At 60.2% G+C, this 17,070-nt stretch overlaps 3 protein-coding genes across 16 annotated transcripts; 2 read left to right on the top strand and 1 right to left on the bottom strand.

The window, feature by feature from the left end:
* The first annotated feature begins 345 nt into the window (after positions 1 to 345).
* Positions 346 to 7,208, top strand: USP21 (ubiquitin specific peptidase 21). Of its 7 annotated transcripts, none has more exons than XM_081112603.1 (13): positions 346 to 537; positions 1,848 to 2,468; positions 3,464 to 3,523; positions 3,675 to 3,795; positions 4,010 to 4,121; positions 4,302 to 4,457; positions 5,090 to 5,154; positions 5,420 to 5,523; positions 5,690 to 5,776; positions 6,044 to 6,122; positions 6,342 to 6,449; positions 6,542 to 6,656; positions 6,877 to 7,208. In XM_081112603.1, exons 2-13 carry the CDS (start codon positions 1,869 to 1,871, stop codon positions 6,965 to 6,967), a joined length of 1,698 nt encoding a protein of 565 aa, XP_080968729.1. In that variant the 5' UTR covers positions 346 to 537; positions 1,848 to 1,868; the 3' UTR covers positions 6,968 to 7,208. The 7 variants fall into 7 exon arrangements, 5 of the variants coding, with proteins under 5 accessions (XP_080968729.1, XP_080968730.1, XP_080968727.1 ...); XM_081112604.1 differs by having other exon boundaries at positions 6,044 to 6,186; positions 6,369 to 6,449; positions 6,877 to 7,197; XM_081112605.1 differs by having other exon boundaries at positions 365 to 537; positions 1,848 to 2,207.
* A 404-nt stretch (positions 7,209 to 7,612) lies between these two features.
* On the top strand, positions 7,613 to 11,144 carry PPOX (protoporphyrinogen oxidase). 3 transcript variants are annotated; one of them, XM_081112615.1, is made up of 13 exons: positions 7,630 to 7,771; positions 7,929 to 8,022; positions 8,144 to 8,278; positions 8,388 to 8,503; positions 8,584 to 8,716; positions 8,946 to 9,090; positions 9,184 to 9,371; positions 9,939 to 9,999; positions 10,170 to 10,288; positions 10,355 to 10,465; positions 10,549 to 10,698; positions 10,816 to 10,858; positions 10,929 to 11,144. In XM_081112615.1, exons 2-13 carry the CDS (start codon positions 7,936 to 7,938, stop codon positions 11,069 to 11,071), a joined length of 1,431 nt encoding a protein of 476 aa, XP_080968741.1. In that variant the 5' UTR covers positions 7,630 to 7,771; positions 7,929 to 7,935; the 3' UTR covers positions 11,072 to 11,144. The 3 variants fall into 3 exon arrangements, with proteins under 3 accessions (XP_080968740.1, XP_080968739.1, XP_080968741.1); XM_081112614.1 differs by lacking the exon at positions 10,170 to 10,288 and having other exon boundaries at positions 7,613 to 7,771; XM_081112613.1 differs by lacking the exon at positions 8,144 to 8,278 and having other exon boundaries at positions 7,627 to 7,771.
* Positions 11,145 to 11,234: 90 nt separating this feature from the next.
* B4GALT3 (beta-1,4-galactosyltransferase 3) lies at positions 11,235 to 16,682 on the bottom strand. Of its 6 annotated transcripts, none has more exons than XM_081112611.1 (8): positions 16,603 to 16,682; positions 15,759 to 15,886; positions 15,170 to 15,465; positions 14,432 to 14,667; positions 13,455 to 13,645; positions 13,228 to 13,350; positions 12,086 to 12,190; positions 11,235 to 11,963 (listed from the first exon to the last, which is right to left on the bottom strand). In XM_081112611.1, exons 3-8 carry the CDS (start codon positions 15,429 to 15,431, stop codon positions 11,690 to 11,692), a joined length of 1,191 nt encoding a protein of 396 aa, XP_080968737.1. In that variant the 5' UTR covers positions 15,432 to 15,465; positions 15,759 to 15,886; positions 16,603 to 16,682; the 3' UTR covers positions 11,235 to 11,689. The 6 variants fall into 6 exon arrangements, with proteins under 6 accessions (XP_080968737.1, XP_080968734.1, XP_080968736.1 ...); XM_081112608.1 differs by having other exon boundaries at positions 15,170 to 15,444; positions 16,603 to 16,672; XM_081112610.1 differs by having other exon boundaries at positions 15,170 to 15,444; positions 16,468 to 16,618.
* Positions 16,683 to 17,070: the final 388 nt, after the last annotated feature.

Genomic DNA, 17,070 nt, shown 5'->3' with positions numbered 1-17,070 from the left:
GCCTGTGGTCCTCATTGGTGGCTGCTAACAGCAGGCCAGCCTGCCCCGCCCTGCGGGGAGGCCCCTCCCTACTGGGCCCCCCTGCAGCTCTCTGGGAAGCATCTGTGCTGCAAACCTGGGGGCCAGGCTCCGGCTGTCAGACCCACACCCTCTGGGCCACAGAATGAGGTGGCGGGACCTACACTTCAGGGACATGGTTCGCAGTAACGGTGTAAAGACGAGGCTGGGCAAGGCTGGGAACTGTGGGTCCTAACGTTGGCTGCGTTGCCATGGTGTCGGGGGGCGGGGTCGCGCAGGCGCTGAGGACACAGGCGCTGGGTCGGAGTGCGGCTGCGCAGGCGCCGTGAGCGACGCTGAAGCTGGTGGCGGCGGGACCAACAAATATGGCGGCGGCCCCGGCGGCGGGAGCGACCTGGGCGGCAGCTGCGCCTGAAGTTGCAGCCGGGCCCGCGGGGGTGCTGCACAGGGGTCGGGGGGGGCAGCCTTGAGCTGGGGCCTGGCCCCGGCTGGGCTCCCCCGCCGCACCCCGGGGCACAGGTACGGGCCGCGGCGTGACGGCCGGTGTGGGGGGACGCCCCGGACCTGGGAGGATGCCCTCCACCCAGGCGGAGGCGCAGGGGACGGCGGGCCTGGGGGAACGGGGCTGCCGGGGCGCGTCCGGGGACCGTGGGGCACACAGCGCCGGGTTCCGGAGCCAACCGGGGCCTCGGCCTGTCTCCCCTCAAGGGGGGCGGACCCGAGAAGCCCTGCCGCCGGGCGACCCGGGGTCAGGGAGGCCCGCCCGCCCGCCTTCCGCAGGGCCCCTGAGCCCCACACCGCGTAGGAGCTCGAGGGTGCGGGAGGGAGGGAGTCGCAAGCCTCCCATTTCCTGAGAGGGGCAGGGGGGTGCGGATGGGGTGCTGTCTCCTGGGCTGTTGTCCTGGCACCCGCCCCCAGTGACCAGAGCGCCCGAGGGGCTCAGGTAGCGCCCGCTTGACGTCCCGGGTGCGAGGCTGTCGCCACCCGATGATCCAGACCGCGGCTGTCCTAGGCCTCCCAGCACCGCTGTTTCCGCAGGAAGGTGCTGAGGCAGGAGTCGGGCCTGGGCTGCCATCACCCATTCATTGATCCTCAGTGATACAGTCACACCGCACTTCTCCAGCAGTTCGATTCTCAACCAAGTTGTTCACAGAAAAAAAGTCTCGGTTGTCGACCAAAACTTCAGTTTTGGACCTGACAACCTTTCATGCTGAGACCTCTACCTGACAAAAAGCATCTCTCTGGCAACAAAGGAAAGAATGCTTTTGTGATTAGCACATTTTTCAAACAGAAAGAGTGCTAATGTTGCTAAGGGTGTGAATGCGCTCGTAAGATAACAAGCACAGACAGTTGAATAGGTAGAAAAATTTGTTTGTATAAAGGAAAAGCAGTTAGCCAGTGGTAGCACTTTAGAGGCAGTGATACATGGAATATCAGTTTAAGGCTAATAGAGGATGTTTCAATAAATTTAAGAAAAGAAGTGCTTATTTATAGATTAGACATGTACTGTATATGCTAGTAAGAAAGGTTAAAATGGAATCATTTGGAGTTTTGGAACGGATTAATTCAATTTACATTCTTTCTGATGGGAACAAATGATTCAGTTTTCTAACAAATCGCTTCTCCAACAGCTTTCCAGAACGAATTAAGTTCAAGAACTGAGGTTCAGTGTGCTAAGTATTTACTTTGTGTCAAACATTGAGCTAGGTACTGGGATACAACGTCTGATATGACAACTCGGTTCCTGCCCACAGTACACAGAGAAGCTAGTATGGTAGCTTAGCTTCCCCCTCTGTCCATATTCATATGCTGACCCTCTCTTCTCCCAGGTCTTGCCTGAGGTGACCACAATGCCCCAGGCCTCTGAGCACCGCCTGGGCCGGACCCGAGAGCCACCTGTCAATGTCCAGCCCCGAGTGGGATCCAAACTACCATTTGCCGCCCGGGCTCGCAGTAAGGAGCGTCGAAACCCAGCCCCTGGGCCAAACCCCATGTTACGGCCTCTGCCTCCCCGGCCAGGTCCACCTGAGGAACGGCTCAAGAAACTGGAGCTGGGACAAACACGGACGTCAGGCTCTCGTCCCAGAGGCCCCCTTCGGGCAGATCATGGAGTTCCCCTGCCTGGCTCACCACCCCCAGCTGTGGCTCTGCCTCTCCCAACCAGGACCAACCTCGCCAGGTCCAAGTCTGTGAGCAGTGGGGACTTGCGTCCAACAGGGATTGCCTTGGGCGGGCATCGAGGTGCTGGAGAGCTAGGGGCTGCACTGAGCCGCTTGGCGCTCCGGCCTGAGCCACCCACTTTGAGACGTAGCACCTCTCTCCGCCGCCTAGGGGGCTTTCCTGGGCCCCCCACCTTGCTCAGTATACGGACAGAGCCCCCTACTTCCCATGGCACTTTCCGCGTGATATCCGCCCGGCCCTCCAAGCCTTTCTACTTCGATGACAAGATGGTGAGGACTTGTCAGCACATGTGACCTTCCATTCCCATATTCCTCCAGCTTTCTTGCCGTCATATGGCTTTCCTCCCCACCCCCACCCCCATCCCAAGTTCCTTTCTCAGCCCCTCATTGCAGCATTTGGACTCTAATCTCCCTTCCTTATCCTTTCAGGGTTGTCTGTCACTCCCCCGCATGGTGCACCACTTCAGTCCCCAGGGATTTAACCCAGCCATTTGGAATTCTCCTTTGGGTCCCCCAGGCCCTCACTCTCCCTTGCCTTCTCTCCTAGGACACTGCCTAGGCCAGTGACGGCGAACCTTTTCAGCTCGGCGTGTCAGCATTTTGAAAAACCCCAACTTAACTCTGGTGCCGTGTCACATATAGAAATTTTTTGATATTTGCAACCATAGTAAAACAAAGACATATTTTTGATATTTATTTTATATATTTAAATTCCATTTAACAAAGAAAAATCAACCAAAAAAATGAGTTCGCATGTCATAGGTTCGCCATCACTGGCCTCGGCCTAATTAACCTCTGGAGCTGAGGAGGGGCAGGTTCAGGAAATCTGAGCTAGTGTGGTCACCCATTTCTTGAGCAAGTGAGCGAGGCTGATTGCATTTGGAGCATCAGGAGAGGGAGCCAGAAAGGGCCACGGGGGCAGGAGGGGACCTCGGACACAACAAGGTGGGGGTGGGGAGCAGCTGGGCAACCATGCCAGTGCTTGGTCAGTTGCCCTGGGAGCTGTTTTGCCAGCCAGCTGGGCAGAGGAACAAGTGGAGAACAGGTGGGACTGGCATGGCTGAGTCTGTGGTGCACTCAGCTGTGATGGGTTCACTGCTCATGTCCAGTGAGGTAGGGAGACCCCAATACCCAGTGAGGGAAAGAGGGTAGAGTTTGGGGTGAAGTATTGGGGGGGCGGCAAAGCAGTGGGCAGCATGCTGTTGAAAGCTTAAAGGGTCACACGGGCTGTATGGGAACCTGCTGACGGCACTCTGACCTTCCAGGCTCATCACACACTGCTTCTGGGCTCTGGTCATGTTGGCCTCCGAAATCTGGGGAACACGGTGAGAGCCATTCTCCTGTCCTTCCTTTCTAACAGGAATGGGGAGCGGTGCTGGGCGGGAACTTGGCTGGCTTGGGGAGGGGGCACTGCCACTCCCCTGAGTCTCCCTGGCCTTCTGGAGAGCTAACGGCAGTGTCTCTGCTGCTCCCTAGTGCTTCCTGAATGCTGTGCTGCAGTGTTTGAGCAGCACTCGGCCTCTCCGGGACTTCTGCCTGCGAAGGGACTTCCGGCAAGAGGTGCCTGGAGGGGGCCGAGCCCAAGAGCTCACTGAAGGTGGGGCAACAACTCCTGTCCCCCCTGCCTTTCAAATCCTCTTCTCCCCAACCGCTTGCAGGTCCACCTGCCAATGCCGGCAGCCCCAGCCTCCAGTCTGGCAGTTGTACCTTTTTCCTGGTGCCACTGTGTAAAGTCTGTTTCTGCTTCCGAGCCGCCTCTTGCCTCTTCCAGGACTAACCTGTGTTTCCCTTCCCCACTCCCACCCCAATAGCCTTTGCAGATGTGATTGGTGCCCTGTGGCACCCTGACTCTTGTGAAGCTGTAAATCCTACTCGGTTCCGAGCTGTCTTCCAGAAATACGTGCCCTCCTTCTCTGGATACAGGTGGGAGAGCTGGAGGGCATGGGATTTCCCTCTGGCCATGTCTGGGGATAGGACCAAGAGGGGTCCTGGCAGCAATATTCTGAGCCTTGAGATGTTCTTAATCCAGGAGGTGGGGACCAGTGTCTGGCAGGGGATGGTGTCTGGACTAGGGGATCAGTTGCCCATTCTCTTTGGCTGTAGCCAGCAGGATGCCCAGGAGTTCCTGAAGCTCCTCATGGAGCGGCTACACCTTGAAATCAACCGACGAGGCCGCCGGGCTCCCCCAATCCTGGCCAGTAGCCCAGCTCCCTCTCCACCCCACCGTGGAGGGGCTCTGCTAGAAGAGCCGGACTTAAGGTAAGGTTCTCCCACGCCCTTTTCTCCACAGTAGTTTACCAATAGCATCTTCCTTCACAGAACAGCTAGTCAGGACAGGAGTAGGTCCAGGAAAATGCATGGCTTAGAAATGGGTTGAGAAGCAGTGCAGAGCGGGAGGCTGGAGCAGATGGAGGCAGAGGCAGTGCTGGGAAGTCCCCATGTTGGAGGAGGAGGGAGAGTTAATTGACAACAAGGCACATAAAGGGCCTGAAGCCGGTGGAGGAAGACGACATGTTCTTCCTTGTCTAATCCTTTTACTTTCCCCAGAAAGTCCTCTGAAGCCTTACTCCTCTTCCTTGAAATTTAGAGAAGGGATCAACTGAAGGACTTATCTGCATGCATATAAGCACAACCAATGGACACAAGACACGAGGGGGGGGGGATGAGGGCATGTGACGGGGGTAGGGGAGGCTGGGGGAAGGTGAATGGGGGTGGGGGAAGGAGACATACTACTATGTGTAATACTTTAAACAATAAAAACAATATTTAAAAAAATTTAGAGGAGGAGCTGAGGTATGGGTGGGGTACAGGGCTCTGGGTCATTTCAGTGGTGTCTGGGTGCCCACTTTTCCTGCTGTCTCAGGGGTGCTCCCATTTCCCTTCTGTGGTAGTGACAATGACCGGGCCAACCTAATGTGGAAGCGTTACCTGGAGCGAGAGGACAGCAAGATTGTGGGTATGGAATGGCACAGCAACAGGGAAATAAATGAGCGGGGGGGTGGGGGGGGTGACCTGGAGTGGGAGTGCAGGCTGGGGAGAAAGAAGATGATGCTGTCAAGGGATGTGGGAACAGCTGGGTGATAAAAATGTGGAAAAGGGGTGCGTGGCTTCTAGGAATGTTGGTGATGGGGAATCAAGGTCAGGCAAAGGGGTGGGAAGAGAAATCCTAGCAGGCGTCTCGGCCTCTCACAGTGACTCTCCTGCCCTCTACTTCTGTCTAGACCTGTTTGTGGGCCAGTTGAAAAGTTGTCTCAGGTGCCAGGCCTGTGGGTATCGCTCCACGACCTTCGAGGTTTTTTGTGACCTGTCCCTGCCCATCCCTAAGGTGGGATTCCAGAGGATTCCAAGGGTGGATGGGACATGGGTTTGGTGACCCAACCTCGCTGCCCCCAGAGCGTGGGGAGGAGGAGAGGTGAAGCCTGGGTTGAGGAAGAAGAGCTGGGAACGGAAATGCTGAACATGCTGACCCTTCGTTCCCCTTTTCCCTCCAGAAAGGATTTGCTGGGGGCAAAGTGTCTCTGCGGGACTGCTTCAGCCTTTTCACCAAGGAAGAAGAGCTAGAGTCGGAAAATGCCCCAGTACGTGGGGTTCAAACGGGATGTAGTAACACTGGGGACTCTGGGGGGCTCCGTATGGGTTAAAGGGGTTGCATGATGCCTTACTAAGGGGAATAACATTTGTATGTCTGGGTTTCTGTTGGTCTCAGGTAAGTCCTAGTACTCTGGGGGCAAAGGAGGCCCAGAGCGTACAGAATTCATGGGGAGTAGTAAATTGTATGTGGCCAGGGTGTCGGAAAAGCCATTCGAGGTGAGGAGCACAGTAATCTAACATTATTTGATATTCAGGTGTGTGACCGATGTCAGCAGAGAACACGAAGTACCAAAAAGCTGACAGTGCAAAGATTCCCCCGGATCCTCGTACTCCGTATCCTCATCTCCAGTTCTACTTCCGTCCGTTCTCTCTCATTCCCCGTGTGTGCAGAGGCCGGGTAACTGGCAATTGAATTTTCCTTAGGAAACCGCCTTGCCCTGCCATGCTCCCGGGGTTCCTTGGGGGAGGGGAGTGGACAGCATTCAAGATCTCAGTCCCCTCGGAGGCCCCTCTCGCCCCGCCCGCTCTAACTGCTCCTTAACCAGGGCTTAGATCTGAATCGGTTTTCCGCCTCCCGAGGCTCCATCAAGAAAAGCTCCGTAGGTGTGGACTTCCCGCTGCAGCGCCTGAGCCTGGGGGACTTTGCCAGCGACAAAGCCGGTGAGTCTGGTGGGAAGGCCCGGGGAGCGCCAGAAGGGGAGGCGAGCGGGGGGCCCAGCCGCAACCGGCTCCCACGGCCTCTGCCTCCGCAGGAAGCCCCGTCTACCAGCTGTACGCCCTCTGCAACCACTCGGGCAGCGTCCACTATGGCCACTACACCGCCCTGTGCCGCTGCCAGACTGGCTGGCACGTCTACAATGACTCTCGGTGAGAACAGCCTCCTGCTCGCCTCCTGGCCCGGGTGGGGGGTGAGGGGTGGGGGAGGGGAGGGGAGGGGAGGGGAGGGGAGGGGAGGGGAGGGGAGGGGAGCGGGGCGGGTGCCTGGGGGGGCGGGGTCTCCCTCCCTGCCCGCGCGAGGCTGAGGCTGACCCTGTGGCCGGAAGGATGGGCGGGAATGGGCGCGCTCTCCCGCCTTCCCTCCGCCCAGGGTCTCCCCGGTCAGTGAGAACCAGGTGGCGTCCAGCGAGGGCTACGTGCTCTTCTACCAGCTGACGCAGGAGCCGCCCCGCTGCCTGTGAAACCCTGTCCCCCCCCACAAGCCCGGGCTCCCCGTTTACCTCAGAGACGTCTATTTTTGTGTCTTTTTCATTGGGGAGGCGGAGGGTGACTGTAGCTCCCATTTTTTAAATTAAAAAGTACCCTTCCACCTGGAGGTCCCCCTGTGCCCCAGCCCCATGTACAGAGCTCCCCAGGCCCCGCCCGTGTACGGCCCCGGACTTCAATCTCACTTTTTGTGAATAAATTTATTAAGAAAAACGGATGTCCTCGTTCGTACTTGTGCGGGACGGGGGGAGGCCGGGTTGGATCTTCCCGGGCGCGTGGGGCGGAAGGAGGGAAGGCAAAGCTGAGACTGGTGCCGGCGAAGGGGCGGCCCCTCGAGGCGCCAGCGCCCCGGACCCGGGGTGAAAACGCTGGGTGCGTGGCCCGGGGCCCTCGCTCCCGCAGGCCCGGCCGCTGCCACCGTCAGGAGCTGTTTACCGGGGCGGCCCCGCGCGCCAGCCACTGCCCGGGGCGCAGGACCGGACCTGGCGCTCCCTCCCGCTCCGCACGGGAAACCGGCCGCCGTCCCTCCGCCGGCGCTGCCGTCCGGGGTTCTCATTGGCGAGCGTCACCGGCCTTCGGGGCCACCAATGGGAAGCGGGCTGCTGCGCAGGCGCGACCTCCAGGCCGTGGGGGCGGGGGCGCTGGGGGGCCGCGCCGGGGCGACCCGCGCCGCGCGCGCAGATAGCGTGGGTGCGGCCCGTATCGCCCCGCGGAGCGCGGGCGGGAAGCCTGCGGACCTGCACCGGCTCCTCCCGCACTTTCTCTCGTCCGTCCCGTGGGTGAGTCCCGTGCCCCAAACGGGCGCCTCGCGCTCGCACCACCGCGTCCGCGGGCTCTGCCTCAGTTTCCCGCAAAGCAGTGGCCGGGGCGGAGGAGCGCGGGTCCGGCGCTGCCGAGAGGGAGTCGGTCAGCGCTCCGTGCCGCCCTTCTCCCCAGGCTCCCGATGGCCCGGACCGTGGTCGTGCTGGGCGGAGGCATCAGCGGCTTGGCTGCCAGTTACCACCTGAGCCGGGTCCCCAGGGCTCCCAAGGTGAGCGCCCCGCGCGGAGGGAGCCTCCCGATCCCTGGCCCCGTGGACAGCCCGGGGTGCGCGCCGCCCGCCCCTTGAGCCCCTTCCCACCCCTTGAGCCACAGTCCCGCCCCCGCTCCAGGTGGTGCTGGTGGAGGGCGGCGAGCGCCTGGGAGGCTGGGTCCGCTCCGTGCGAGGGCCCGGCGGCGCTGTCTTCGAACTCGGGCCCCGAGGAATTCGGCCCGCGGGGGAGCGGGGAGCGCGGACTCTGCTCCTGGTGAGGCTGTGGGGTGCCCGGAGAGGGGGTTCCTCGAGAGGGTAGCGGGGGGAGGGTGCGTAGGTGGTGGTCAGCTCTTCGTTCCTCCTCCCGGGGGCGCGGGGAGCAGGTGTCTGAGCTGGGCTTGGACTCCGAAGTGTTGCCGGTCCGAGGAGACCACCCGGCTGCCCGCAACCGGTTCCTGTACGTGGGCGGCGCCCTGCACGCGCTGCCCGCCGGCCTCAGGTGACTCCCGGCGCCCCGCGGGTGGAAGGGAGCCCGGAGCCGGGAGGCCCCGAGCGCCCCTCACTGCGCTTCTCCCGCAGGGCGCTGCTCCGCCCGTCGCCCCCCTTCTCCAAGCCTCTGCTCTGGGCCGGGCTGCGGGACCTGACCGCCCCCCCGGGCAGAGACCCTGACGAGACTGTGCACAGCTTTGTCGAGCGCCGCCTGGGACCCGAGGTGACCCTGCCCAGAGGCCTGGAGCCCCCCCCCCCCCCCCCCCGCTCCTCTGTGTCCCGGGATGTCTGTCTTTTCATACCCAGAGGTTTCCAAAACTCAGCTTTGGAGGGCGGGTGCCTCCACGACCCTCTCCCCCCTCGGAGGGTGGGCTGCTTCGGAGCCCAAGCCCAGCTGTCCCCTCACCTTCCCGACGGGCAGGACGGTGACAACCCGCCCGTCTCGCCCTCAGGTGGCGGCTCTGGCCGCGGACAGCCTCTGCCGCGGAGTGTTCGCAGGCAGCAGCCGGGAGCTCAGCGTGCGGTCCTGCTTCCCCAGCCTCTTTCAAGCTGAGCAAGCCCATGGCTCCGTGTTACTGGGGCTGCTGCGGGGGGCCGGTGAGGGCGCGCCCGCGGGCGGGCACAGGGCGGGCTGGGCGGCTGGAGGCCAGGAGGCTAACCTGCTGCTGCCCTATCTCCCCCCCTCGGCAGGGCAGAGCGCACAGCCAGACTCGGCCCTCCTCCGCCAGGCCCGGGCTGAACGCTGGAGTCAGTGGTCGCTCCGCGGAGGGCTGGAGATGCTGCCCCAGGCACTTAACGCCCACCTGACCAGGAGCGGCGTCACCGTGCTCAGGGGCCACCCGGTCTGTGGGCTCAGCCTCCACGCAGGACGCTGGAAGGTAGGAGAGGCCCGTGGAGTGTAATGAACCTATCTCTTAGTTTCCATCTTCGCCTAAATGTTCTGTTGTGGTTTTTAAATTTACTTTCATTTATTGATTTTAGAGGAGGGGGAGAGAGAGACATCGATTAGTTGCCCCCTTATTTATGCATTCATTGGTTGATTCTTGTATGAGCTGTCACCCAGGATGGAGCCCACAACCTGACATATGGGGGTGATGCTCTAGAAGAGCTACCTGGCCAGGGCTTGCCCACATATTTTCACCAGGCCAGGCCTGGCGGACTGGAGTTGCTCGTTTCCTGCCCTAGAAGCTGTTTAAATATGGGCCTCATTTGTGGACCTTCCTCCAAGACCCTTTGACCCAAGTCTGTGGGTAGAAACAGTGCTATCAGTGGCTGAGAGCCCAGCTCCACTGAACAGCTCAGAGTGGACACTGGCTGTCTGGCCCACTTCCTGGAGTAAGGGGGTGATTTCTTTGCTAACTACCCGGCTCTCCTGCCACGTGTGTGCCCGGGAAGCTAAGGCAAAATTCCCATGACCTCTGTGTTTCAAATGTGCTCCTACTCAGGTGTCTCTGGGGGGCAGCTGCCTGGAGGCCGACCATGTGATTAGTGCTCTTCCAGCTTCAGGTAATGGGTAGCCACCTCCCTTCCCCACCCAGGGTGAGGCAAACTGTGGTTTCTGGGCCAGTAGGGCCATGCCATGCGCTGAATTGCACATCGTGGAAGTCTAATCCCAAGAAGGGTGGATGGAATTGTGGGGGGAAGGCCTCCTGAGCAGCCTCTGCCGGCTCCCCCAGTGCTCAGCAAGCTGCTCCCCGCCGAGGCTGCACCTCTGGCACGCGTCCTGGGCACCATCCGTGCTGTGTCTGTGGCCGTGGTGAACCTGCAGTACCGAGGAGCCCAGCTGCCGGTCCAGGTGTGACACAGGAAGGGGAGGCAAGGGCCCCATGGAGTCCTTCCCCTGACCATCTCCTTCCCTCAGGGATTTGGACATCTGGTGCCATCCTCAGAAGACCCAGGCGTCCTGGGAATCGTGTACGACTCAGTTGCTTTTCCCGAGCAGGATGGGAGCCCCCCTGGCCTCAGAGTGACTGTGAGGAGGCAGCTTTGCTTAGCTGGGGTTTCCGAGGGGCTCCCATGTGCCCAGCGTAGGTCAGGGCCGTCGTCTCTCCCTAGGTGATGCTCGGAGGTTCCTGGGTACAGGGGCTGGAAGCCAGGGGCTGGGCCTCCTCTCGGGAGCTGTTCCAGCGGCAGGCACAGGAAGCAGCTGCCACGCAGTTAGGACTGAAGGAGCCTCCGAGTCACTGCTTGGTCCACCTGCACAAGGTGAGCTGGACAGATGCCCTCAGCTCCCCACAGGCACCACGGCAGGGCCTGGCGTTTTTGTCAGTGTCCACCAAGGCTTGTGACATCAGTCATAAACTCCTTTCATCTCCTCCCCAGGACTGCATCCCCCAGTACACACTAGGCCACTGGAGAAAACTGGGTAAGTTGGGAAACAGCTGGGCTGAGGAGAGCCAGGAACTCCGGCCCGCTGACGCTCCTTGTCCCTGCAGAGTCAGCTGCCCACTTCCTGGCTGCTCACAGGCTGCCCCTGACCCTGGCTGGAGCCTCCTATGAGGGAGTTGCTGTCAATGACTGTATAGAGAGTGGGCGCCAGGCAGCAGCCCAGGCCCTGGGCTTAGAACTTGACAGATGATCCCCACACCCTGTCTTGCTGCCCCTGCTGGCTGGGACGCTCACCATGAAAATAAAAGTTGTGGGAGACTGGCTCGGTCTGTCTGTCCTGTCATGGGCAAGGGGAGGAAGGAGATGCAGAGACAGGCAAAGGGTGCCTGAGGTGCAGAAAGCAGGAGCAAAGGCGAGACTGAGTCCTTTATTAGAAAATATATCAAAATCCAGCCGCCTGAGCCAGAGCCAGAAGAGGGGCTGCTCTAGCCCTGGCAGAAAGTGCCCAGGGAGGGGCTCACTTCACCTAACACATCCTGGGGACCATAAATAGAATAAATATTCACAGAGGTCCCGGGAGAAGCTAGGTCACTCTTCTCTCCATGGAAGAGGAAGGGACTTGGGGTCCAGCCCTGCTCCCACTGCAGGGGCAGCACTCCCAGGAGTCACCACATACAATCATGACATCAGGGATTCACAGTCATAATCCTGGCAGGTGCCCCTAGAAAGGGGCCCTCAGGTCTAGAGGAGCCCAACTCCAGTCCAGCAGTAAGTGGCCCCCAGCCCCTCTGAGAGCAGTGGGAGCTGAGGGAGGAAGAACAGAACCCTCTGGGTCAGTTTCATGACTGAAGGTAGGCAGGAAGGAGAGTCAGTGTGAGCCATGGGGGGCTGTGTGGTTGGCAGTAGGCAGAGGGCCCAGCCTGGCTGGCGGCCTGCGCTGCAGCATCTCTTGGCGGAATGCCTGGGAGGAGCCAGGTGGGTAACGGGGGCCAGAGGGAATCCGGGGACCCCGGGGGTCAGTTCCAATGTCTGCTGTGACATTGGTATAGAGAGGGCCCAACTCTCGAGCCAGCAATCGGTACGTCAGTGAGTTCATCCCATCTTGTGTCCAGGAATTCTGAGTGCGGATCAGGAGGTCAAATCTGAGGATTAGAGGATAGACTAAGACGAGGAAGGAACAGCCAGGAATCAGGGGCCTGCAGGGGTTTCTGATGGAACAGAACCGGAGGGTCCGGCCCCACGCCCAGCAGCCCTCCCTGCCTACCTGTGCGGGTTTTCCTCGTTGCCCTTGTCTCCTCGGTGCTTCACCATCTTGTAGTGCCCCACAGATGTGGGGGGGCGAGAGATCTTCATACCGGCCAGCCGCACCCTGTGGGAAAAGTGAGGGATCTTGGTGGATCCGACTGGAGGAAAATGGCTGGGGGCACAAGGAGAGCTGAGGCCAGCCAGGAAGGGACTGCTGGTTCCCTACCGAGAGCCACTACCGCAGTCAGGCAGAGGAGTTCACTGTTTCAGTTAGTGCCAAGTACTGGCAGGGAGAGGGTCAAATGCAAAGAAGGAAATGGCTGAAGAGAACATAGAAGCTGAGGTCCCAAACCCTGAGGGCCTTGCACCAGGTACCCTGGGGCCTTGCAGCAATTGGCCCGGTAAGGAGCTGCTCTCGCCCTCTCGGAAGGACACATTGAGGAGCCCTTATGCCTAAAGTGCAGGACAAGTCAGAGTTGCAGATCAAGCTCAGCAGTTCTTACTTAGAAGACGGGCTGAGCTGCTCCACCTCCTTTGCCCCGCACCCTCCCACTCCAAAGTGCAGGGTGGAACCAGGACCTGAACAGAAACCAGCCCCAGCTCTAACATACAGAAGCAAGAAGTGAAGGTGGCCTGGGAAGAGCACACTGAGAAACTGCTGGGTGCTTTACACTCGAAAAGAATTCAGAGACACCACTCAGGACTCAAGGGAGAGGAGGCAGTGGATCCAGTATATCAAGCCCAAATATTCAAACCACAGACAGGAAATTGGGTCAGCTGAGCCTGAGGGTCAAATGTTCCACATATGAAACATGAGTTGGCCTCATGCCAATGGCAGAGGCTTTGAAAAAAAAATGATTCTTGGTCCTATGAGTGCCTCCTCCCTGGCCACATAGGAAGTGGTCTGGATGCAACGCTGGCAGGAGTACCGAGCTGGCTGTAGGCCCCTTTCTGCTCTGGGGTCCCAGGATACTGTAGCCTACAGATCTAGGAGACTGAGGGTAATGGTGGGGTAAGGGAGGGCAGACAGGAGACAGGAGAGGCATGGCACAGTGCAGGCCCTGCATGCGAAGGTTAGTACTAAAGGGCTATGGCCAGGGGTGGCCTCAGGATGGGGATTCAGGCCGGGGAAAGGGAGGGAGGTGGATCAGGATGTCTGACCTGGTAGCAATGTCATCATCCTCACCACCCCAGCCCCAGTATTCATTGGGGAAGCCGTTCATCTTCAGGTACTGGTCAGGAGTGAGCGCTGAGACCCCTCCAAAGTATTGGGGGTATGGGAGGCTGGGGAGAGAAAGATCCTTGGGTTCCACAAGTCTTATGGTGTGCATCCCTACCCACAATCCCCTCAGCTCGCCTGCTTCCCAGCATCTTCTAATGCCTTCTACCTGTATCCAAACTTGTTCATGGCGACAGCCACATGCCGGGGCCCCCGGGGGTCACACACATACAGGTTGTGGTCATTCTCTGGCAGGAGGTCCACGTCGTGCAAGAACAGGCAGTCCCACTCTTCATCACGCAGGGCCTCCCGGACCCCCACATTCAGCAGCTTTGCCCTGTTAAAAGTTCCATTTCCAGCCTGAAAGAGAGTGGAGGAAGCCCAGACTGTTGGTGGCATGGAGAGAGGGGCTGAAACATAAAAGTAAAAAGAGGGCCCTGGCTGGTTTGGCTCAGTGGATAGAGCGTCAGCCTGCAGACTGAAGGGTCCCGGGTTTTATTCCAGTCAAGGGCACATGCCTGGGTTGTGGGCTCAATCCCCAGTAGGGGGGTGTGCAGGAGGCAGCTGATTCATGATTCTCATCACTGATGTTTCTCTTTCCCTCTCCCTTCCTCTCTGAAATCAATAAAAATACACTTTTTAAAAAAAGTAAAAAGAGGGAAATCAAAGTGGGATGGGGGGCAAAGAGAATGAAGAGAAAGACGATCTAAAAGTTTCACTCCAAAAATATTTTGAGCAACAGTGTGTGCCTGATACTTACATGCTGCTGTTTAGCATTAAATCCTGACAACTAGCAACCATGTGAATAGGTGTCTATCAGTCACCCCTCGTTGCCTCATTGTAGGAGATTAAGTACTTGCTTACGGTCACATATGGAACAAATGGCACAACTACAATATTAGCCCAAAGTTGTCCAATTCCAAATGGGCACAACTCCAAATTGAACAAAGGAAAAGTCCTGGAAGTGTGTAGGACCAGGAATACCCTGCATCGAACAGGAAGTATGGGACTGACCACAGGCACAGCAGAGCCAGGATTTCCCCACCTTCAGCAGCCGAACCCTCTTGGTTATTCCAGGGACCACACAGGAGAGTGGAGTGGCACTGGCGTGAGGCTTCCTACAGAAAGGTCTGAGTGGGAGTGTACCTGGTGGATGACGTAGATGCCGTAAGCAAGCTGCTGGCGCTGCAGGAAGGGGTGCAGGTGGTAGAGCAGCAGGCGCAGGTGGTGCTCCCGGCCCCGGTGTGGCACGATGACGGCGGTCCGGGAGCGGGGCTCACACCCTGCAGGGCGGTACCGGCCCCCCGCTTCCACCCGGGGGTTCCTCTCCACAATCTCTGCCAGCGATGGCACTGGGCTAAAGGACACGGACACAGGACCCACTGTTGGGGGAAATGACAAGTCACGGGTCAGAGGAGCACCTCTGACCCTGGCCCTCCTGGTCGGTGGCTCAGCAACCCCCAAGGACTCACTCAGAAATCTCACCAGCCTTGAGCTCCCATCACTGGGACAGCTTCGCAAAGCCTGGAAGGGGCAGGCTCCTTCCCTAGCCTACCTTATTGTAGGTTTCATAACTCCTTGATAGGGTTGGAAGCTACAGTTAGGGGATGGAGGGAACAGATGGACTTCCAACTCACGACCTAAATCAGGACTCATCCACAAAGGAAGCAATTTAACCTGAGGCAGGAAGGAGCCTGTGAACGGGCAGGCAATAGAAAGCTTTGACTCAACCCCAGGGCCCAATCCAAACTCCAAATTCAAGTCCACTCCACCTCAACCTCAGCACACTCCAATTACATCAGCCTCCTATTCTAAGCCCCACTCTGACCCCCCTTCCCTTCCCTCCCTTCTCCTTCCCTCCCTTCCCCTTCCTTCTGCACTCACCTAAGAAAGGAGACCGCTCTGGACAGTACGGCAGACCTTGAGCCAGAGGGCCGCCGGGGGCAACAGCGGGGGCCCCTGACAGGTGGCTGAGGTTACTGTAGACATCGTGGGGATGAGCATAGTCAAATGTGGGCCCCTGCTCTCGGCCAAATAGGGCGCTGAGGCTCCGGAAGCCCCCCAGTGACAGGTACATCATGACGGCCAGCTGGGAGCCCACGAGCAGGGCCAGCGTGCAGGGCCGCTCCAGCAGCCGCCGCAACATCCTGGGCTGAGGTCTGGGAGGAGAGAGGAGAGCTCTGGGCAGGCAGGGGGAGCACGGCCAGCAGAGAGCATGGGGTAGGGATGGCGGTGGGGTGAAGAGGAGAAACAGGCAGAGGAGCCGGTCACCGAAGGGAGCACACAGGTGTGCAGTCATCGAGGGGAAGAGACAGGCTGTGGCCACCAGCAGCCCCACCACCTTTCCCAGCCCGGGTCGCACTCTCCTCCACCCTCCCGACCCACTCCTGCACGTCCTCTCAGGCCTCACCCTCAAGTCCATTTCAGAGGAGTCCCTGGAGAACTCCCTTCCAGTTTAGAGGGAGAGACTCACCTAGGTTCAAGCTGTCTGCTTCCAGATCATGGGGGCCCTGGGGGCCCCGGGGGCGCAGAGATGTGATGCATTATCTAAAACTGGAAATGTCGCCGAGGACAGCAGGCCAACGGAGCTCCTGGGACCAGCTGGAACACAGTGGGCAAGGGTGAGCCGATCGCCCACGGAGAGGCGCGCAAGGGCCGGAAGCGGGCTTCCAGCAGGGGAAGTGAGGGAAGATGCTGGCTTCTCCCACTGGCGACCCCGGAGTGTCAACTCCATCCTCGCCCATCCCCCACCCCAACAGGACCAACCTGTTCGGGGAGTGGGGACAGGGCCGCTACTGGAGACTGTGTCCCCAGGGGGTGAAGCAGCCAGGACAGGACTGGACTGTGCAGTGGTCTCAGGAGAACAGGGCGGAGCAGAAAACGGGCTACTTTCCACTCTTCACGGGCCTGGGAACTAGGTCCGCGGGTGCAGGGAGCGTGACCACCTGGGAGCGGCAAGCACACGCCCCAGGCGCGGGGGGAGGGGAGAGGCGTCCCTGTCGCCTTTCCCGGCTCCGGCTCCGGCTCCGGTTCCGGCGGGCGGGAGCGGACGCGCAGGGCAGCGCCGGGGGCACTGGGACTGGCTTCCCTGGAGGGGGTGTTTGCCGCCTGTGCTTTCCAGCGCGTTACAGCCCAGCGCCTTTGGGGCACCCTCCCACCCCGAACTCCTGCAGGCGCCCTACCTTCCTGGGGCGCCCACCCGGCCCGGTCCACACTCCGCCCGGGACCCGCTCCACAGCCTTTGCTCCAAACTTCTCATCCTCCCGATCGCCCTCACGTTTGTGCGGGCCTCTCATCCCTCCATCCGTGGCCCGTACCTGCTCTGCGGCTTCCCTTGGTCACCGCCGGCCTGACAGCCGGGCAGACGCCTCTGCCGCCATCTTGGATGCTGGCGGGCGGGGCGGCGCGGCGCTCAGGAGGCGGGGCGGTGCTCAGGGGGGTGGGGCGGTGCTCAGGGGGCGGGGCGGCGTTCAGGGGGGCGGGGCGGTGCTCAGGGGGCGGGGCGGCGCTCAGGGGGCGGGGCGGCGCTCGGGGTGGGGCCGCCTGGCGGGCGGGACGCAGGTTCACCGCGCCGCACGGCGTTCTGTTCCCCGCTCCTCAGCCTTGGAAACCCGCAGCCAGGCCAGCCTTTCCCGGCTCAGGCCTGTGACTGACCCGGAGGCCGAGCCCTGCGGGGTGTCAGCGGCGCCCCTGCTGCCTGGTGCCACTTAGTAGCAACATTGCTCTCCTCGGGGTACAGAGTTGCTGATGCTCCGGCGCACCGTATCCGCCACGGGCCTCGAATG

This window comes from Myotis nattereri (genome assembly GCF_964212035.1).
Source record: "Myotis nattereri genome assembly, chromosome: 18".
NCBI lineage: Eukaryota > Metazoa > Chordata > Mammalia > Chiroptera > Vespertilionidae > Myotis > Myotis nattereri.
The sequence above is the reverse complement of the archived record's forward strand: the minus strand, read 5'-3'. Positions and strand labels throughout refer to the sequence as shown.